Source organism: Lolium perenne, chromosome 3 (assembly GCF_019359855.2).
Source record: "Lolium perenne isolate Kyuss_39 chromosome 3, Kyuss_2.0, whole genome shotgun sequence".
Taxonomy (NCBI): domain Eukaryota; kingdom Viridiplantae; phylum Streptophyta; class Magnoliopsida; order Poales; family Poaceae; genus Lolium; species Lolium perenne.
The window spans coordinates 178,937,552-178,960,706 of NC_067246.2; the positions used below are offsets into that span (position 1 = coordinate 178,937,552).

A 23,155-nucleotide genomic window follows, 5' to 3' on the forward strand; every position below is an offset into this window, starting at 1 on the left:
AAGCATAACACACCACTTTGCCATCTTGCATTAGAACACTACCAAGTCCTTGATGAGAAGCGTCACAGTACACCTGGAAGTCCTTATTGATATCCGGCAAACATAGAACTGGTGCACTTACTAGACGTCGCTTCAACTCCTGAAAACTAGCTTCACACTCGTCGGTCCAGGTAAATTTCTTCTCCTTCTTCAATAGTTCAGTCATAGGCTTTGCAATCTTGGAGAAGTTTTCAATAAACCTCCGATAGTATCCTGCAAGTCCTAAGAAACTCCGGATCTCTCCTGCATTCTTTGGTGATTCCCACTCAGTCACAGCTGCAACTTTACTGGGGTCCACTGCGACACCTTCTGCTGAAATTATGTGTCCAAGAAATCCCACTCGGTCTAGCCAGAACTCACACTTACTGAATTTGGCATACAACTTGTGTTCTCTAAGCTTCTCCATGATCAGGCGCAAATGTTTCTCGTGCTCGGCATCATCCTTTGAATATATCAATATGTCATCAATGAATACCACCACAAACTTGTCCAAGTACTCCATGAACACCTTGTTCATCATAGTCATGAAGTAGGCTGGAGCATTCGTTAGTCCAAAAGACATAACAGTATACTCATACAACCCATACCTTGTGGTAAAGGCGGTCTTGGGTATGTCCTCCTCCCTTATCTTCAACTGGAAGTAACCTGATCGAAGATCTATCTTGGAGAATACCTTTGCTCCCTTTAGTTGGTCGAACAAGTCATTGATGTTGGGCAATGGGTACTTGTTTTTAATCGTCACCTCATTTAGTGAACGATAGTCCATCACCAATCTTTTGCTAGAGTCTTTCTTCTCTACGAACAGTACAGGTGCTCCCCAAGATGATGAACTAGGTCGAATAAAACCTTTCTCTATTTGCTCCCTGAGTTGTTTCTTTAGCTCCTTTAGTTCCTCAACATCCATCTTATACGGTCTCTTGGCTATGGGTCCAGTACCGGGCAACAATTCAATGATAAACTCAACATCTCTGTCAGGTGGCATTCCTGGCAACACTTCTGGGAACACATCCGGATACTCTCTCACAACAAGTACATCCTCTAGACTAACCTCCTTAAGAGAATTTAGCTTGGAGCCTTTTAGCTCAAAAGTGGACCTGAAGCGGATCCGTTTCTTCTCTGGGGTAGTGAGAGAAATGGATCGCTTGGCACAATCTATAATGCCTTCATAAGCAATCATCCAATCCATCCCTAGGATGACATCCAAGCCTTGTGATTCCAACACTATGAGGTTTGTCGGGAAAAGGTATTTTCCGATCCCCACAGTCAGATCTCGGCACCCAAAAGTTGCTATTAGTTCTCCCCTCGGTGAACTTATATTAATGGGTCTGTCTATGGTTCTTGTTGGTATTTTATTTCTATCCACGAATACTCTTGATATGAATGAATGAGATGCACCAGTATCAAAAAGAATGAGTGCTGGAAAGGAATTAATCAAGAGTTTACCGATAACTGCATCAGGTTCATCGAACACTTCTTCCACATTGACATGATTCACATGCCCCTTTTGAAATGGGTTCGGCTTCTTTGCTTCATCGGTCTTCTTCTCAGGGCAATTAGTAGCATAGTGTCCCGTCTTCTTGCACTTGAAGCATTCCACCCCGCTGAGATCGTTCTTCACAAAACGATTGTCATTGTTGTGGTTATGGCCATTGTTGCCTCCATGGTGGTTGCCATATCCCCTCCCAGAGTTGTGCTGGTTATGACTCTTATGGCCATTATGGTTGTGGCCATTTCCCTTGTTGTACTGATGTTTATTCCCACCATCATTTCCTCCATACTTGTGATATCCTGAACCTCCGCTGCCTTCACCATATGAGCGCATCTTGTGTGGTGGTTCTGAACCATACTTGTTAAAGTTGTGCTTCCTCTTCTTTTGCTCAACTTCCTTTAGCTTGCTTTCTAAGATAGTAGCTTTGTCACACAAGGCTTGATAAGTAGGCACATATGCCACAGACAACTGAACAGACAAGTCGTCATTCAGACCATCAAGGAACTTATCCTTCCTCTTAGCATCAGTATCAACATCGTCTGGCGCATAGCGTGCCAAACTACTAAATTCATCAATGTACTCCGCCACTGTACGATGGCCTTGCTTGAGGTTGTGAAATTCCTTCTTCTTCAGATTCATTACTCCTGAAGAGATATGAGCAGTACGAAACCCATCTTCAAAGATTTCCCAAGTCGCATTTGCAATAGGATGAGTGATTTGGAAATTTTCCCACCAAGTGGCTGCAGGTCCTTCTAACAGATGAGCAGCAAACCTGACTTTCTCGGCATCAGTGCACCCTACTGTCACCAAGTCCTTGTTTACTGCACGAAGCCAATCATTGGCCATCATTGGGTCTGCTGCTTTGGAAAACTTCTCAGGTCGAAGCCTCAGAAACCTAGTTAGCATATCAATCTGTGGTGGTGGTGGATTGTTGTTGTTGTTGTTGTTCGGATTGTTCTGATTTGCCAGAAATTGGGTCATCATCTGCATTAGTTGTGCCTGTGCCTCCATCAGCTGTTGCATCTCGGGATCACGACGAGGCGGCATCTGTTGGTTTGGTATAGGTGAGAATGGAATTAGAGATAGGATCTAAGGAAACAAAAATTCTTACCCTTACACAACACAAGCATAGAAACAATCCTCAAAATCACACAAGATTTAATTTAACTTAACTAAGAATTGAGGAAAACATTGATCGCAGAACGTCTCGAAACAACTAAGGAAAACATGGCATGGTAGTCTCACTAACTAAAGTAATCTTCCTCCATGTTATCTTCTTCATACTCGAAGGTTTGTCCTGAAGTTTGTGTCCTTGAAGTCCTCGGTGGCGCTGTAGTTGAAGCTCTTCATCTTTAAGTTGGATTGAGAAAGGTTGGAGATAGAATGAAGTAAGGAAAGAATTTACAAGATAGTAGAAGTAGAAGACTTAGAAGAAAATAGCAACTCCTAAATTTATCTAAGTGTCTTAATCCAATCCTAGGGTCACGAACCTAAGGGCAACACAGTGCTCTGATACCATCTGTAGTGACCTCACCCAGTAGGGTGCCGATCCCTGTGCAATAGTGCTAGTCCCGGATCGAACTGCTAGCACACACAGTTTAAGATGTAATATCAAATAGCAAAGGTCAATATTACATCGCATGATCCAGAAAGTAAAATAGTTCATTACAACTTGCATAGCTATCCGCTAGCACTTATTCAGAGTTCACAACGGTAAAGTAAAACTTAAGCATGGAGCCATCTTTCTTCATGATGCCACGGGCAGACATGTTGAGCGAAGACTCGTGATCCTAATCCATCATTACTTAATCAGAGTAGTGACCTGCAACATGAAAAGTTACAGCCACAAGGGTCAATACATTTTGGAATTGTATTGGCAAGTTCCACAAGGAGTAGGAGGAAACCTATACTCTACATGCTTATTTGGCTAAGTGTAGTGTAGGCTCATTTGCGGAAAGCCAATTTTTCCCTATCTTTTGCAAATAGTTTTTCATCATCTCATTATATTTTGTCACACAAAACCCTTGTTCACCCACCAAGTTTTAACTTAAGAAATTGGGATGAGGAGATTCTCGATCAGTTTCAAAGTCTTGATGCTCAGAATTGTCCGTAACCGGGGACACGGCTAAGTACTTAGTTTTGACACTCTCGAGAAGTTTGTGTACTTTACCCACAAGACTCGGCTATTCCTTCATCCATACTACTTAGGTGTGGCATGGAGGAGAGAAAGACGAGACAAGACTTTTCAGAAGCAATCCCTCAGACCAGCACGAACGCGCTCCATCCTACAACACTACCACCCTCTGTTCGCCTGGCTGAGTTCTCGCAACTTAATTGGTCAAGGCAGAGCCCATAATACCATGTGGCTACACTAGAAGCTTCTAAACATTGAACATCTCCAATCTCTTTGTTCCTGGGCGGCAATCCCCACCTATGTCTGCACTCCGCTGACTGATCTTACCAATCCGCCCAGGTGGTTCATTAACTTAGTTGTTTTTCACCACACAAAAACATAAATTTTCCAACACACACATGTACCATGAGATCCCTCCCACGTATCTATTCAGCACGACTAAGCATTCTACACTTACGTTGTTTCTTCTAACATGATATCCAGGGATACCCTAAATAAGACATAGCATAGCATAGACCATATAAACCAATCCTATCATGCATACTACCAAAAACACTAGTGCATGGTAAAATAGTAGGACTTTCATGAACAAGGTGGAACTTGCCTTGGCGAGGAGAGAAGTTGGTACACTCTTCACAAAAACACTCGTTGCAATCAGCACATCCACAATCTACAAATAAAATTTCACTCCATAAACACATAGCAACATATAGACAAGCACAAATAAAATATGGATGCAATATGTGGATTAAACATGAACAACACACTTAACAAGTTCTCTGGTTTTCAACTATATGCATGATGCCATGGTTCAAATTTTAGTGTTGTTTACTTTATGTAAAACATTTTCTAACACTAGAAGGTCTACAACTCTATATAAAAAATATAGAAATAAAATAACGGAGACTAATGATTTCGTTTATCACAGTATGTATAGAGGATTTTTATTTTCCGCTAACAGCAAAAAGGATTTCTCAAAAAATATTTTATACAACTCATTTTACAGTTAAAAATATTCTAATTGTGTTTCTGCAAAAGATGTGAATGAACATGATGCAAAAGTGCAATATGACGTGCCCAGCTTATTCTATACATTTTTCTGAATCTAGGGATACTTTATTTATATCTTTCGGACCGGTAATTTAAAAGATATGAAATTTCAAGTTTCCATGTAATCTGTCCAAAATGACGTACAAACTGAATTACTAGTAGCAGATAAGCTTGGACCGGTTTAATTAGGTGAATTAGTAGGTTGCTTCATCTAAAAACTTGCCGTAACTCTTACTGGTTTGGCACAAAACTGCTGTTCTAGTACTAAGTGTATGTGTACGAAGAGAAACAACAGGAGACCAACACGATACGACACAGATGGTTGATGATGGAAGGGTTTTTTCCCGAAACTCACGGAGCCACCTCTCGCGTGGCGACTAGGGTTTAGGGGAGTTTGGCGGCGCACGTCGATCCGATCGACGGGGTGAAGGGAGATCACCGGCCAGGCATGGATGCATCTGGGCGTGGTGGGGAGAAGGGGAAGGGAGTGGTGTCGCCGAGGACGGCGAGAGCGAAGCTGGAGGAACAATTGGGGAGGCTGGACATCTCTGATGCGGAGGCCACGCCATTAGTGATTGATGATCGGGAGGAGGAGTCCATGAAGAAGTGGTTGTTGGCAGGGAAGGTTCTGCACTGTAAGGTGTTTCATATCCAGACCATAGTGAGTGCCCTTCGACCTGCGTGGGGAAATCCGAAGGGGCTGATGTTCCGATCTGTAGGTGCCAACATGTTTGTTGCAGAATTTGCGACTCAGCGAGATCGGGAACGGGTGTGGAACGGATCGCCGTGGCATGTCAACAAGAATGCGGTGATTCTGTCGGAGTTTGAGGAATGCATGAAGCCGTCTGAACTCAAGTTTGATCGGCTATCGTTGTGGGCGAGGGTGATCAATTTACCCTTCAATCTGCGAGATAAGAAGTGGTGGCTACCGATTGCGCAGCAGATAGACAAACATGCGAAGGAAGTCCACTTTGATCATGTTGGTGGTTTCTTGAGGGCTCGGGTAACAGTGGATGTTGCGAGCCCGCTGAGGCGATGGGTTCTGATTGAATCAGCCAGGAGGGGGGGTATGGACCTCTATGATATACAATATGAACAAGCCCCTCACTTCTGTTTTTCATGTGGTCGGTTTGGACATGCCGATCTGCTCTGTCTAACGCCTGGTACAAGAGATGCAAATGGTGTACTTCCTTTTGGGAAGGGCTTGAGGGCACCGGATGAGTGGAGGAAGCCAACTTTCAGTGATGGTACTTCTGGAGGACAAGGATCCGTCAAGAATGACAAAGCTGATACAAGGGGTTCGAGTAATGTAGCTGAGGCGGGTACAGAGGCCACATCTCCTCTGAAAAAGAATAACTCAAACAAGCGCAAGGCTGGTGCAACGACGCAGGTGTATAGGAAGGTGGTGCCATCGCTCCTGCAGATTGAGACGACACAGGTTGTGGGGGAGGACAGGATTATGGTGCCATACGCTGCCCCCGCGCAGCCGGTAACTAGCTCTGAAGTAGTGGAAGAAGTGGATGGGGACCGGGATCCCAAGAAGAACAAACCTACTCCGACGAATTCAGACAATATGGCAGTGGCTGTGATGCAGCCCTGCCAGGAGCAATGAGTTGCCTAAGTTGGAACGGTCGAGGGCTTGGGAACCCTGCGGCTGTTCGAGAGCTTCGCAATGTGGTGAAGCAAGAAGGGCCCAGTCTCTTATTTGTAATGGAGACAAAGATTTCTGCAGACCGAGTGGTGGCTCTAAAGCAAATACTTGGTTTTGCTGGATGTTTTGCGATGGATAGTGAGGGGTTAAGTGGAGGTATTGGTTTGTTTTGGTCAACTGATGTTTCAGTGGACGTAAAGAATTTCAGTTCCTGCCATATTGATGCGATGGTGAGGAAGACAAATAGTGGTGAACCTGAGTGGAGATTTACTGGCTTTTATGGGGCACCTAAACCCCGGGATAGACACCACAGCTGGAGAGCGATGCGGACACTGGCTGCGATTGAACATCCGGCATGGCTGTGTGTTGGAGACTTCAATGAGACCCTCTATGCAACAGAACATTTTTCCCGGGCTATTCGACCAGAGTGGCAGATGAGGGCGTTTAGGGAAGCGGTGGAGGATTGTTCTCTCACTGACCTTGGATGGTCAGGGATGGAGTATACATGGGATAATGGACAGATGGGTGCTGCAAATGTGAAGGCTAGGCTTGATAGAGCCTTTGGTGATGAATTATTTGTTAACACTTTTGCTTACTATCGTGTCCGCCATATTGTATCGGCAGAGTCAGATCATTGCTTTGTCTTTGTGGAGTTTCGGAAAGAGGAACACGTAGAGAGAGCCAAGGGTGCTAGGCAATTTAGATATGAAGACGTTTGGCAGACTCATGTTGATTATGATAAGCTAATTCTTGATAAATGGCAAAGAGGTGCGGGTCAGCAGGGGCTCAGTGGTGTTGTGGACGCTTTGTCAAACTTGCAGACAAACCTAAGTGTGTGGGGAGCAAAGGAGTTTGGATGCTTGGCTCGGAAGGTGCGCAAGCTGCGGGAAAAGTTGAATAAACTGCGAACCCGTTCTGTGGGACGTGGGCCGAATGAGGAAGAAAAGTCGATTGTCAAACAATTAAAAGAAGCACTTCGCCAGGAGGAAATATGGATGAAACAACGCTCGAGAGTTCAGTGGTTACGTGAAGGTGATCGCAACACGGCTTATTTTCATGCACAAGCTGCCCAGCGGAAGCGAGTTAATAAGATCGAGAATCTTGAGCGGGAGGATGGGTCAAGATGTGCTACTTGGGATGAAAATTGTACAGAGGTTCAAAGTTTCTTTCAAAACCTGTATACATCTCAAGGGTTCAGGCATATGGACGAGTTACTGAACCTTGTTCCTACTCGTGTGACTATGGAGATGAATGTTGAATTACAAAAAGCCTTTACGGCTGAAGAAGTGAAAGGGGCCTTATTTCATATGGCACCTTCCAAGGCACCGGGGGTGGATGGATTTACAGCGGGTTTTTTTCAACGGCACTGGCTGCTATTGAAAGATGATATTGTTCCAGCTATTCTGGATTTTTTAAATGGAGGGGAGTTACCTGTGGGGATGAATGATACGTCGATTACACTTATACCCAAGGTACATCACCCACAACGTATTTCTCAATATAGGCCCATATCGCTCTGTTCTGTTTTGTATAAGATTGCTGCAAAGTGCATTGCAAATAGGACTAGAGGTTTTTTGGGAGATATTATTGGAGAGGAACAAAGTGCTTTTGTTCCCGGACGTTTGATAACAGATAATGTGCTAGTTGCATATGAGAGTGTGCACGCTATGAAAAGAAGAAAGAAGGGGAAGAATAGTGTGTGTTCGGTTAAGCTAGACATGATGAAGGCTTATGACCGGGTCGAGTGGCACTACTTACAAGCAATTATGTTGAGGTTGGGTTTCAGTTCTAGCTATGTTAGATTGATTATGAAGTGTGTTACCTCGGTCAGGTTCACTGTCAGAGTCAATGGGAACTGTTGCCTTATTTCACACCCACGAGAGGGCTGCGACAGGGAGATCCGATGTCGCCATATTTATTCCTGCTCTGTGGGGAAGGGTTCACGACACTACTGAATTTGTTTGGTGGTGTTCGTGCTGATAAAGGTATAAGGGTGAGTCCTCGCTCACCTTGGATTAATCACTTGCTATTTGCTGATGATAGTTTGATATTTATGAAAGCGAATATGCTGAGTGCGCAGAGGTTAAATAATGTTCTGAGAATTTATGAAGATTGTTCGGGGCAGTGTGTGAACAGAGAAAAGAGCTCTATTTTCTTTAGTCCGAATACTTCTCAGACTACTCGACAGTCCTTGAAATTGTTACTAGGCATTGCTGTGGAGGCGTTCTCTGAAAGATACCTGGGGCTTCCAACGGCGGTGGGCCGAATCACAAGTGACACTTTTGACCATATAGGCGAACGGATTAGAAGTAAACTGAATGGAGGTTCAGAGAGGATGGTGTCTTGTGCTGGCCGTGAGGTGTTCCTGAAAGCTGTGATTCAGGCAATCCCGACGTTTAGCATGAGTTGTTTTAAGTTAACAAAGAAGGTAATTAAGATGTTGATTTCTTACATGGCTCGTTATTGGTGGAGCAGCTCTCTTGACCGTCGTTCGTTGCATTGGGTAGCATGGGATTTTCTCACAAAACCCAAGTGCCAAGGTGGGATGGGCTTTCGTGATTTGGAGATGTTTAATCTGGCCCTGCTTGGTAAGCATGGGTGGAGATTTTTTACTCAGTCTGACTCTCTGTGTAGTCGAGTGCTGAAAACAAAATACTTCCCGGAGACAGACTTTATGCAAGCTACTGTACCCAGGCATGCTTCAGCGACATGGCGCGCTATTGTCGCTGGACGCCAGGCTCTGTCAATGGGGTTAATTAGGAGAATTGGGGATGGCTCGTCGGTCTCTATTTGGTCGGACAAGTGGATCCCAGGTAAACGTACAATGACACCGTCTGTCCACATAGGCAGAGATGGGCTTACAAAGGTTCTACAGCTAATTGATACTGAGAACTGGACGTGGAAAGAAGCGGTGGTCAGGGATAATTTCACTGCACCCGACGCTGATGCAATTCTGAATATCCCTCTTCGTAATGGTGGCGGTGAAGACTTCTGGGCTTGGGGGCTGGAAAAGTCGGGTATATACTCTGTAAAATCAGCGTATCGCGCTCTCATGACGCATAACGAGCATATTGCTCTAGCGGAAGGGACGATGACGGGAACCTCTTTATCTGAAAAACAGCTATGGTCTCGACTATGGAAGATGCAGGTGGTACCTAAGGTCCGGGTGTTCTGGTGGCGTGTCCTACGTGGTATTTTGCCCGTCGAACGCACGCTCCAACACCGGCATATTGCCACACTGGCTAAGTGTAAAATCTGCTTGTCTGCAGATGAGGATATGATGCATGCTCTAGTGAAGTGCTCCCATGCTAGGAAATTCTGGAGAGAAGCATATCATTGGTTAGATGTCAAGTTACCAGATTTACATCCGGATACTTGGACAAGAGACATTTTGTGTGATCCAATTGTAGCTAATGCTGATCGACCAAAAATTGTGACAGTCATGTGGGCGATCTGGACATCTAGGAACAACATTACACATGATAAAGCAGGTTTTGATCCTACTCATTCAATGCATATGACAAGAGATATGTTGGCATTGCTTGATGTGCCGATGATGCATGCCAAAATTCTGCCGGGTCATGGATGGAAACCTCCAGATGATGGTTGGGTGAAAATCAATACTGATGCGGGGATTTCCTTTGATGCTAGGAAAGGTGGAGCGGGTGGTGTTGTTCGCGATGCTGCCGGTTTTATTGGAGCATGGAGTAAGCCCTACCCTGGGATCTCGGATCCCTTAATTGCTGAAGCCATGGCTCTGAGAGATGGAGTGATTTTTGCAAAGCTCCGTGGATTTTCGCGAGTGGTGATGGAAGTGGATTGTTTAGAGATAGTTGATCTCTGGGACTCGCGCGCTGGTTCCCGCGCAGTGATTGCGCCTATCTTACAAGAAATTGAAGGGCTACTGTTTTCTTTTATTTCTTTTAGAATTCAACATGTAATAAGATCGTCCAACACTCTAGCTCACCTTTGTGCTAAACATGCTTGCACACTGGAGATTACGAGTTGCTGGATGGAACAACCCCCTAGCTTCCTCGTGTCTAGTCTAATGGCTGACAGAGTGAGTGTGTCCGAAGTTGAATAAAGCCTTAATGTTTCCATGCAAAAAAAAAAAAAAAAGATGGTTGATGATGTTAGACAGGACAGTGCAGCTACAGAAAACAGATAGACTAGATACTAGAACAGGTGCGGCCATGGCGCCGGCAGGTCACGTTCCCGACTCTCTACTACGAACTGGGGCCAGGGAACTATACCTATCAAATCAGGAGATTCATAAGGTTGCGTTGGCGCAGTCGCAGACGTCGAGGTGATGTGTTGCTCCCGGAATAGCTCGCCGATATTCCTCCCGCGGACGGATGTCGTGGTCGAAGACGGAGGCAATGCTCTGGTGCACCAAAATTCACAAAACCATGTCTCAGAGATGCGCAAGAAATAAATAAAGAGGTTGGCAGAAGAGAGAGGTCAGGGTCTGTTCGGAGTTGGTCGGAATCATCACCGGAGTTGCTCGGTTTCCGCAGCGGTTCGAGCTCGATTCCGAGCAGCCTGGGGGCTCTCGGTGTGTGTTGTTTGGGGGATATTACGGAGGGAAGAGTGGGGCTTAAGTAGGATCAAACGGCTCGTTAAATGGTGTCTTAAATCGTCGGGAATCAAGTCGAGAGGAATTGCAAAGAAACTGAAAAACGCAGAGGTCGTGTGACTAGTCCGTTCGCCTCCAGCCTTGAAGAAGATGATGACATGGCAGTGGGGCCCATATGATAGCAAAGGAAAGAAAAGAAATGAGGGAAGGTGCAGCGTGAGTTGTTGCTTGCCTGGTCGTGCGCGGCTCTGGCTGGGTTGGCTCGTTTTGAGCTGGCCTGGCCGGTGCCCCGCTCATTTTTTTTAATTCTTTTAAAAAAAATACTACTACGGTATAGCATTTGGAAATAATTTGAAACCCGAATTTGATCGAAAGTGAGTCAAACCGAGTTATAAAAATTTAAATAAATATCAATGGATTCCTTATTCAATGAAGAACATTTTGGAACCACTTTTAAATTATTTTGAAAAAAAATCGAATTTGGCACAAAGGTCTATATTTCATTCAAAAATTCCTAGTGAATGCAAATATGCCATGATGCTTATGAATGCAATGCATATTTTTAATATTTGTAAAATTTGGGATGTTACATTAGGCGAAGCCGCCTTCGCAGAGTCTGTAATATCTGGAGAAGAGCTGAAAGGCTACAGAGCCGCGGTGGATCCGACTGAAATGCAGACCACCAAGAAGCAGATCTCCGAGCACAAAAACTCCTTCAAGGCCGCGATAGAGACCAAGAAAGTCAACTTCAAGGAAGATGACGATTCTAAGCAGGTCTCAGTCGGAGCCAACATGGACCCCAAATAGGAAGACGCGCTCGTCGAGTTCCTCCGCGCTAACATGGATATCTTCGCATGGCAACCTTCTGACATGTCCGGAGTACCTAGGGAACTCGCCGAGCACTACCTCAACATAAATCCGGGGGCTAAACCGGTGAAGCAAGCTATGCGACGCTTTGGAGATAAGAAGCGCCGCGCCATAGGAATGGAACTAGCTAAGTTACTAGAGGCAGGTTTTGTAATAGAAGTTATCCACACCGATTGGGTCGCAAATCCCGTCCTTGTACCCAAAAAGAACACTGAAATACTAAGAATGTGCATCGATTACTCCGGCTTGAACAAGCATTGCCCGAAGGATCCGTTCCCCTTGCCGCGCATTGACCAAGTCATTGATTCGACGGCGGGGGCGGAACTTCTGTGTTTTCTTGATGCGTATTCCGGGTATCATCAGATCCGGATGAAGGAGTCTGACCAAAAGGCAACTTCGTTCATCACCCCCTTCGGCACTTACTGTTATGTCACCATGCCCTTTGGTTTGAAAAATGCAGGTGCCACCTACCAACGTACGATGCAGCGGTGCCTGAAGGACCAAATCGGCCGGGTTGTGCACGCTTACGTCGACGACATCGCGGTCATGACCCGGAAAGGATCCGACTTGATCAGCGACCTCACAGAAACCTTCGACAACCTCCGCAGGTACAAGATGATGTTGAATCCGCTGAAGTGCGTCTTTGGCGTGCCAGCCGGAAAACTCCTTGGCTTCATAGTCTCTCACAGAGGCATTGAGGTTAACCCGGAAAAGATCAAGGCAATCCTGTGTATCAAACGGCCAACTTGTCTTAAAGATGTGCAACGACTAACTGGTTGCGTCGCAGCAATCAGCAGGTTTGTTAGCCGTCTTGGCGAGAAGGCGCTACCTTTGTACAAGTCTGAAGAAAAGCAGACAAATTCGTCTGGGACGACGCAGCCGACGCAGCTCTTCGGGGGTTGAAGGAAATACTCACCTCCCCACCTATCTTGGCAGCCCCAGCAGAGTCAGAGCCAATGCTCCTTTATCTGGCAGCTACCAACAAAGTCATCAGCCTCGTCATCGTGGTGGAGCGAAAGGAAGAAGGTCATGAATATGACGTCCAAAGACCTGTCTATTACATTAGCGAGTGGGACGGAGTCAAAGCAAAGATACCCTCACTTTCGAAGCTAGCTTATGGAGTGTTCCTAGGCAGCCGGAAGTCGAGACATTACTTCCAAGAGCACCCAACAGCTTGTGAGCAATGCTCCGCTGTCAACAATTCTCAACAACGCTGACGCAACAGGGCGTACGGCTAAATGGGGCATCGAATTATCCGCCTTCGACATCGCTTACAAGCCTAGGACTGCGGTTAAATCCCAAGTCTTGGCAGATTTCGTCGCAGATTGGACAGAAGCTCCGGATGCAAGTCTGGAGCCGGAACCAGAAACATGGGTCATGCACTTCGATGGATCCAAGCAGCATCAAGGCTCAGGAGCCGGAGTCACCCTGAAGTCCCCTACCGGAGAAGAACTGCAGATGTTACGCAGATCCACTTCGAAGCTACAAACAATATGGCGGAATACGAGGCTCTACTACACGGTCTGCGCATCGCTAAGGAAATCGGGATCAAGCACATTATATGCTGTGGAGATTCCGACCTGGTGGCACAACAAGTAGCCGGAACCTGGAACGCTAGAAACTCCGTCATGGCGGCCTACAGAGACGAAGTTGACGAGATCGCCAAGTGCTTCCTCGGATACGAAGTCAAGTACGTCAGGAGAGACGATAACACAGCGGCAGACATGCTATCCAAGCTCGGATCCGGCAGGAAGCAAATTCCGCCTGGTATTTTCCTGGAGCACCTACGGATACCCTCAGTTAAGGGCGCTAACCCGGAAAACCCAGAGGTGGCAGTATCTCCGGCAAAGGAAGTGATGGTTATCATTCCGGCTTGGACCCAGCCTTTTCTGGACTACCTCATCGATCAGAAGTTGCCAGAGGACGAGGTCTTCGCGCGACAGATCGTCAGACAAGCAAGATCCTACACAATTGTTGATGGACAGCTCTACAAACGAAGTGCAACAGGGGTATTTCTCAAATGCGTCTCCAATCAAGATGGCATTGAAATCCTCAGAGAGATCCATGCAGGGGATTGCGGGCATCATGCCGCCCCCAGGTCCCTCGTTGCCAAAGCTTTCCGGCTAGGATTTTACTGGCTCACAGCTAAAGAAGATGCTGACAAGTTGGTAAAAACCTACCGAGGTTGCCAGTACTATGCTACTCAACCAAATGCTCCAGCCCAAGAGCTGAAGACCATACCTATCACCTGGCCGTTTGCGGTCTGGGGGCTCGATATGGTCGGTAAGTTAAAAAGATCATCTCCTAGCGGTTTTGAATACCTTTTGGTCGCTGTTGACAAGTTCAGCAAATGGATCGAGGCTAAGCCAGTGAGAAAAGCCGACGGTGCTACGGCACTAAAATTTGTCTGCAGCCTCGTGATGAGATTCGGCATCCCACACAGCATAATCACAGATAATGGCACAAACTTCGCTCAAGGAGAGTTGAGGGATTATTGTGAGACAGTAGGGATTCGTTGGACCTTGCATCTGTGGCTCACCCACAATCCAATGGTCAAGTTGAAAGGGCTAACGGCCTAATATTATCAGGAATTAAGCCACGCCTTGAAGAACCGCTGCGACGAGCAGCTGGAGCTTGGGCTGGCGAGTTGGAAGCTGTCTTGTGGAGTTTGCGAACTACCCCTAACAGGTCAACAGGGTTTACCCCATTTTTCCTGGTATATGGATCCGAAGCCGTGCTTCCCTCCGACATCATTCATGATTCACCGCGAGTTTCCGCCTACAATGAAGAAACAGCTGACGAGGCCAGACAGCTATCTGTGGACCTGATCGAGGAAGCTCGGAACTTAGCTGACCAGCGCTCCGCCATCTACCAGCTGAAGCTCCGACGCTATCACAGTCGTCGAGTTCGGAATCGCTCCTTCATGGCAGGAGACCTGGTCCTCCGCCTTCGACAGGTGAAAGACCATAAGCTGCAATCTCCATGGGAAGGACCCTTCGTCGTTAGCAAAATGCTTCATAACGGGTCGTACTACCTTGTTGATTTCTGCGAGCTGAAGGATAGACCTGCTAATTGGCACCGGAAACGCAAGCGTGAGGATCCAGATGACATCTACGACGAGACAGATCGTCCTTGGAACATCGCACAGCTACGTCCTTTCTACACTTAGCATATTTTTTCCGAGTTACAAACTCTGTAATAGTTATACATGATCAATGAAATAAAGCTTATGGTTCACTCTTTGAGTCTTTTACCTCCTTTACTTGTTCATTTTAGATCGTGTATGTTTTTCCGACTAAAACCGCAGAGCTGGATGTTTCCGCCTAGGCGTGTATGACAGTTGTGATTTTCAAAATCGTCCTTTAGGACGTAAGCCTAAGTTTTCTGGTGGGAAATTTTTTTGTTGCGAACTCGTGGATTCCTGGTAGCGACTTCCGGCACCTAGGCTGGGGGCTTGTTTCTACGGTTATGGACGGACGCCATTGGGTTTCGTCACCGCAGGCGAGCGTTTCCGGCCAAAGGTTTTCCGGCTCGTGGAAGGTCAAACGAGCAAGCCGGAAAATTAACAAACCAGCACTTGCTTTTAACAAACGAAACATGCAAATAATTCTAACGGATAGCAGGATAAGTTTTCCGCCCACGCATAATTGTTTCGTCCCTAGATACTTAAGAATTAAAGTTATATTACAAACCCTCACTGGGGCCAAAATGATGCATTGTTTTTCCGCAGGACTAAGTTTTTACTTCTCCTTAACCGGAGAAGTTTCCACGCTGGCATCAGCTCCCCCTGCGTCAGTCGGAGCTTCCTTCTCTGCGTCTTTGGCAGGCGAAGAGACATCTTCATCTTCTTCCGCTCCAGCTGCAATCGGAGAAGCAGCGCCACCTTGGTTCTTTGAGCTTGTCCACGTATACTGGCTTCCGGATTGGGCGGGCTTGTTTTCCGCTTCACGATCCTCCAAAAGCTCAGCTTCGAGAGGTTCGTCAGTAGGAAGAACCACCTTCTCATAAAATTCATCATGGCGGATGATAACCCACAAGTATAGGGGATCGCGGCAGTCTTCGAGGGTAGTGATGGCGTGTAACTCACACGTTCGTTGGGAACCCCAAGAGGAAGGTATGATGCGCACAGCAGCAAGTTTTCCCTCAGAAAGAAACCAAGGTTTATCGAACCAGGAGGAGCCAAGAAGCACGTTGAAGGTTGATGGCGGCGGGATGTAGTGCGGCGCAACACCGTAGATTCCTACGCCAACGTGGAACCCGCACAACACAACCAAAGTACTTTGCCCCAACGAAACAGTGAGGTTGTCAATCCCACCGGCTTGCTGTAACAAAGGATTAACCGTATTGTGTGGAAGATGATTGTTTGCAGAAAACAAGAGAACAAAGATTGCAAAGAGATTGTATTTCAGTATAGAGAATTGGACCGGGGTCCACAGTTCACTAGAGGTGTCTCTCCCATAAGACGAACGCATGTTGGGTGAACAAATTACGCTTGGGCAATTGACAAATAAAGAGGGCATGACCATGCACATACATATCATGATGAGTATAGTGAGATTTAATTGGGCATTACGACAAAGTACATAGACCGCCATCCAATCGCATCTATGCCTAAAAAGTCCACCTTCAAAGTTATCATCCGAACCCCTCCGGATTAAGTTGCAAAGCAACAGACAATTGCATTAAGTATGGTGCGTAATGTAATCAACAACTACATCCTTAGACATAGCATCAATGTTTTATCCCTAGTGGCAACAAAGACAACACAACCTTAGAACTTTCTCACATCGTCCTGTGTGTCAATGCAGGCATGAACCCACTATCGAGCATAAGTACTCCCTCTTGGAGTTACAAGAATCTACTTGGACATAGCATCTACTATAAACGGAAAGAATGCAAGATCATAAACAACACATAGATATAACTTTGATAATCAACATAACAAGTATTCTCTATTCATCGGATCCCAACAAACGCAACATATAGAATTACAGATAGATGATCTTGATCATGTTAGGTAGCTCACAAGATCCGACAATGATAGCACAATGGGGAGAAGACAACCATCTAGCTACTGCTATGGACCCATAGTCCAGGGGTAGACTACTCACACATCACACCGGAGGCGACCATGGCGGCGTAGAGTCCTCCGGGAGATGATTCCCTCTCCGGCAGGGTGCCGGAGGCGATCTCTGGATCCCCCGAGATGGGATCGGCGGCGGCGGCGTCTCTCGGAAGGTTTTCCGTATCGTGGTTCTCAGATACGGGGTTTTCGTCACGGAGACTTTTTATAGGCGAAAGGGCAGGTCAAGAGGCGGCACGGGGCCCCACACCACAGGCCGCGCGGCCAAGGGGGGCCGCGCCGCCCTAGGGTGTGGCCCCTCCGTGGCCCCTCTTCGTCTCTCCTTCGGACTTCTGGAAGCTTCGTGAGAAAATAGGCCCTGGGCTTTGATTTCGTCCAATTCCGAGAATATTTCCTTACTAGGATTTCTGAAACCAAAAACAGCAGAAAACAAAGAATCGGCACTTCCGGCATCTTGTTAATAGGTTAGTTCCGAGAAAATGCACGAATATGACATAAAGTGTGCATAAAACATGTAGATAACATCAATAATGTGGCATGGAACATAAGAAATTATCGATACGTCGGAGACGTATCAGCATCCCCAAGCTTAGTTCTGCTCGTCCCGAGCGGTGTAAAACGATAACACAGATAATTTCGGAGTGACATGCCATCATAATCTTGATCATACTATTTGTAAAGCATATGTAGTGAATGCAGCGATCAAAACAATGTATATGACATGAGTAAACAAGTGAATCATATAGCAAAGACTTTTCATGAATAGCACTTCAAGACAAGCATCAATAAGTCTTGCATAAGAGTTAACTCATAAAGCAATAATTCAAAGTAAAGGTGTTGAAGCAACACAAAAGAAGATTAAGTTTCAGCGGTTGCTTTCAACTTGTAACATGTATATCTCATGGATATTGTCAACATAGAGTAATATAATAAGTGCAATAAGCAAGTATGTAGGAATCAATGCACAGTTCACACAAGTGTTTGCTTCTTGAGGTGGAGAGAAATAGGTGAACTGACTCAACATTGAAAGTAAAAGAATGGTCCTCATAGAGGAAAAGCATCGATTGCTATATTTGTGCTAGAGCTTTGATTTTGAAAACATGAAACAATTTTGTCAACGGTAGTAATAAAGCATATGCATCATGTAAATTATATCTTACAAGTTGCAAGCCTCATGCATAGTATACTAATAGTGCCCGCACCTTGTCCTAATTAGCTTGGACTACCGGATCATCACAATGCACATGTTTTAACCAAGTGTCACAAAGGTACCTCTATGCCGCTTTGTACAAAGGTCTAAGGAGAAAGCTCGCATTGGATTTCTCGCTATTGATTATTCTCAACTTAGACATCCATACCGGGACAACATAGACAACAGATAATGGACTCCTCTTTTATGCATAAGCATGTAACAACAATTAATAATTTTCTCATATGAGATTGAGGATGTTTGTCCAAAACTGAAACTTCCACCATGGATCATGGCTTTAGTTAGCGGCCCAATGTTCTTCTCTAACAATATGCATGCTTAATCATAAGGTGGTAGATCTCTCTTACTTCAGACAAGACGAACATGCATAGCAACTCACATGAAATTCAACAAAGAGTAGTTGATGGCGTCCCAGAAACATGGTTATCGCACAACAAGCAACTTAATAAGAGATAAAGTGCATAATTACATATTCAATACCACAATAGTTTAAAGCTATTTGTCCCATGAGCTATATATTGCAAAGGTGAATGATGGAATTTTAAAGGTAGCACTCAAGCAATTTACTTTGGAATGGCGGAAAATACCATGTAGTAGGTAGGTATGGTGGACACAAATGGCATAGTGGTTGGCTCAAGTATTTTGGATGCATGAGAAGTATTCCCTCTCGATACAAGGTTTAGGCTAGCAAGGCTTATTTGAAACAAACACAAGGATGAACCGGTGCAGCAAAACTCACATAAAAGACATATTGAAAACATTATAAGACTCTACACCGTCTTCCTTGTTGTTCAAACTCAATACTAGAAATTATCTAGACCTTAGAGAAACCAAATATGCAAACCAAATTTTAGCATGCTCTATGTATTTCTTCATTAATGGGTGCAAAGCATATGATGCAAGAGCTTAATCATGAGCACAACAATTGCCAAGTATCACATTACCCAAGACATTTATAGCAATTACTACATGTATCATTTTCCAATTCCAACCATATAACAATTTAACGAAGGAGAAACTTCGCCATGAATACTATGAGTAGAAACCAAGGACATACTTGTCCATATGCTACAGCGGAGCGTGTCTCTCTCCCATAAAGTGAATGCTAGGATCCATTTTATTCAAACAAAACAAAAACAAAAACAAACCGACGCTCCAAGAAAAAGCACATAAGATGTGATGGAATAAAAATATAGTTTCAGGGGAGGAACCTGATAATGTTGTCGATGAAGAAGGATGCCTTGGGCATCCCCAAGCTTAGACGCTTGAGTCTTCTTGATATATGCAGGGGTGAACCACCGGGTGCATCCCCAAGCTTAGAGCTTTCACTCTCCTTGATCATGTTGCATCATACTCCTCTCTTGATCCTTGAAAACTTCCTCCACACCAAACTCGAAACAACTCATTAGAGGGTTAGTGCACAATATAAATTAACATATTCAGAGGTGACACAATCATTCTTAACACTTCTGGACATTGCATAATGCTACTGGACATTAGTGGATCAAAGAAATTCATCCAACATAGCGAAAGAGGCAATGCGAAATAAAAGGCAGAATCTGTCAAAACAGAACAGTTCGTATTGACGAATTTTAAAATGGCACCAGCCTTGCTCAAATGAAAATGCTCAAATTGAATGAAAGTTGCGTACATATCTGAGGATCATGCACGTAAATTGGCTTAATTTTCTGAGTTACCTACAGGGAGGTGGACCCAGATTCGTGACAGCAAAGAAATCTGGAACTGTGCAGTAATCCAAATCTAGTACTTACTTTTCTATCAACGGCTTAACTTGGCACAACAAAACACAAAACTAAGATCAGGAGAGGTTGCTACAGTAGTAAACAACTTCCAAGACACAAAATAAAAACAAAGTACTGTAGGTAAAAACATGGGTTGTCTCCCATAAGCGCTTTTCTTTAACGCCTTTCAGCTAGGCGCAGAAAGTGTGTATCAAGTATTATCGAAGGGTGGTACTTCTACAGCGGGGTGTGGGGTTTTCTCAACTAGGCATAGTATATTGGATACATAAGTTTCAGCATCTCCCTTTTCATTAGTCTTAGGCGTGCTACTCTCATCAAACAAATTTTTAGGAACTAGCCAAGCATAGTTATTTTCTAGCGCATCATTCATAGCCAGGAGCTTACATGGTATTGGTGCTTTGATCTCTCCTCCATCATCAATATTATTAGTGTATCTTATTCTATCCATATCCATTTTTTCAAGGAGACTAACAAAATTAGTTGGATAACCAAGCATATTAAATTTAGCAAACACCTTTCTAGCTTCTCTTGCTAGACCACCAAATTCTCTAAGAAGGGTTTCTAATACAAAATCTTTCTTTTCCCCTTCTTCCATATCGCCAAGTGTGAAAAACATGTGTTGGATTATAGGATTAAGATTAACAAATTTAGTTTCCAACAAGCGAACTAAATGCGCAGCAGCAATTTCATAAGTAGGCGCAAGGTCTACCAAGTGTCTATCTTCAAAATTTTCAATAGTACTAACATGATTGAAAAATTCTTCTATATTATTTCTCCCAACTATAGACCCACGTCCTACCGGTATGTCTTTTGTGGTAAAATTAAAAGGAAACATGATGAAATAAGTAAAGTAAATGCAAGTAAACTAATTTTTTTGTGTTTTTGATATAGCAAACAAGATAGCAAGTAAAGTAAAACTAGCAACTAATTTTTTTGTATTTTGATTTAGTGCAGCAAACAAAGTAGTAAATAAAACTAAGCAAGACAAAAACAAAGTAAAGAGATTGAGAAGTGGAGACTCCCCTTGCAGCGTGTCTTGATCTCCCCGGCAACGGCGCCAGAAAAAGAGCTTGATGGCGTGTAACTCACACGTTCGTTGGGAACCCCAAGAGGAAGGTATGATGCGCACAGCAGCAAGTTTTCCCTCAGAAAGAAACCAAGGTTTATCGAACCAGGAGGAGCTAAGAAGCACGTTGAAGGTTGATGGCGGCGGGATGTAGTGCGGCGCAACACCAGAGATTCCGGCGCCAACGTGGAACCTGCACAACACAACCAAAGTACTTTGCCCCAACGAAACAGTGAGGTTGTCAATCTCACCGGCTTGCTGTAACAAAGGATTAACCGTATTGTGTGGAAGATGATTGTTTGCGTAAAACAAGAGAACAAAGATTGCAGTAGATTGTATTTCAGTATAGAGAATTGGACCGGGGTCCACAGTTCACTAGAGGTGTCTCTCCCATAAGACGAACAGCATGTTGGGTGAACAAATTACAGTTGGGCAATTGACAAATAAAGAGGGCATGACCATGCACATACATATCATGATGAGTATAGTGAGATTTAATTGGGCATTACGACAAAGTACATAGACCGCCATCCAACTGCATCTATGCCTAAAAAGTCCACCTTCAGGTTATCATCCGAACCCCCTCCAGTATTAAGTTGCAAAGCAACAGACAATTGCATTAAGTATGGTGCGTAATGTAATCAACAACTACATCCTTAGACATAGCATCAATGTTTTATCCCTAGTGGCAACAGCACAACACAACCTTAGAACTTTCTCACATCCTTGTCCCGGTGTCAATGCAGGCATGAACCCACTATCGAGCATAAGTACTCCCTCTTGGAGTTACAAGCATCTACTTGGCCAGAGCATCTACTAGTAACGGAAAGCATGCAAGATCATAAACAACACATAGATATAACTTTGATAATCAACATAACAAGTATTCTCTATTCATCGGATCCCAACAAACGCAACATATAGAATTACAGATAGATGATCTTGATCATGTTAGGCAGCTCACAAGATCCGACAATGATAGCACAATGGGGAGAAGACAACCATCTAGCTACTGCTATGGACCCATAGTCCAGGGGTAGACTACTCACACATCACACCGGAGGCGACCATGGCGGCGTAGAGTCCTCCGGGAGATGATTCCCCTCTCCGGCAGGGTGCCGGAGGCGATCTCCTGGATCCCCCGAGATGGGATTGGCGGCGGCGGCGTCTCTGGAAGGTTTTCCGTATCGTGGTTCTCGGTACTGGGGTTTTCGTCACGGAGACTTTTTATAGGCGAAAGGGCAGGTCAAGAGGCGGCACGGGGGCCCCACACCACAGGGCCGCGCGGCCAAGGGGGGGGCCGCGCCGCCCTAGGGTGTGGCCCCTCCGTGGCCCCTCTTCGTCTCTCCTTCGGACTTCTGGAAGCTTCGTGAGAAAATAGGCCCCTGGGCTTTGATTTCGTCCAATTCCGAGAATATTTCCTTACTAGGATTTCTGAAACCAAAAACAGCAGAAAACAGCAACTGGCACTTCGGCATCTTGTTAATAGGTTAGTTCCAGAAAATGCACGAATATGACATAAAGTGTGCATAAAACATGTAGATAACATCAATAATGTGGCATGGAACATAAGAAATTATCGATACGTCGGAGACGTATCAGGTAGTATAACCCAAATTTATTGATTCGACACAAGGGGAGGTAAAGAATACTTATAAGCCTTAACAACTGAGTTGTCAATTCAGCTGCACCTGGAAAAGCACTAGTAACAGGGGTGATGTGAAAGTAGCAGTAATATGAGAGCAGTAGTAACAGTAACACAGCAGCAGTAATAGCAATATGAGAGCGATGGCACCAGAAAATAGTTGATACTACTTCCAATGACATGTAGAACGAGTATATTATGATGAGAGATGGACCGGGGTTCCCAGCGATCTACACTAGTGGTAACTCTCCAATAAGTGACAAGTGTTGGGTGAACAAATTACAGTTGGGCAATTGGTAGGAATCAAAGGCATTAAGAAAGAACATCAGGCTTATTAATCATGTAGGCATGTTTTCCAATTATAGTCGTACGTGCTCGCAATGAGAAACTTGCACAACATCTTTTGTCCTACCAGCCGGTGGCAGCCGGGCCTCAAGGGAAACTACTGGATATTAAGGTACTCCTTTTAATAGAGTACCGGAGCAAAGCATTAACACTTGGTGAAAACATGTGTCCCTCACATCACCGCCATCCCCTCCGGTTGTCCCGATTTCTGTCACTTCGGGGCCATTGGTTCCGGAC

At 44.9% G+C, this 23,155-nt stretch overlaps 1 protein-coding gene and 1 pseudogene across 1 annotated transcript; one reads left to right on the plus strand and one right to left on the minus strand.

The window, feature by feature from the left end:
• Nucleotides 1–230: 230 nt before the first annotated feature.
• LOC139838053 (uncharacterized) lies at nucleotides 231–11,179 on the minus strand. The gene is made up of 7 exons (XM_071827405.1): nucleotides 10,859–11,179; nucleotides 10,617–10,747; nucleotides 10,331–10,450; nucleotides 4,267–4,332; nucleotides 1,483–3,350; nucleotides 406–1,227; nucleotides 231–289 (listed from the first exon to the last, which is right to left on the minus strand). The coding sequence occupies exons 5-7, from the start codon at nucleotides 2,573–2,575 to the stop codon at nucleotides 231–233; spliced, it is 1,974 nt and encodes a 657-aa protein (XP_071683506.1). The 5' UTR covers nucleotides 2,576–3,350; nucleotides 4,267–4,332; nucleotides 10,331–10,450; nucleotides 10,617–10,747; nucleotides 10,859–11,179.
• On the plus strand, nucleotides 6,495–10,469 carry LOC139838054 (uncharacterized; annotated as a pseudogene).
• Nucleotides 11,180–23,155: the final 11,976 nt, after the last annotated feature.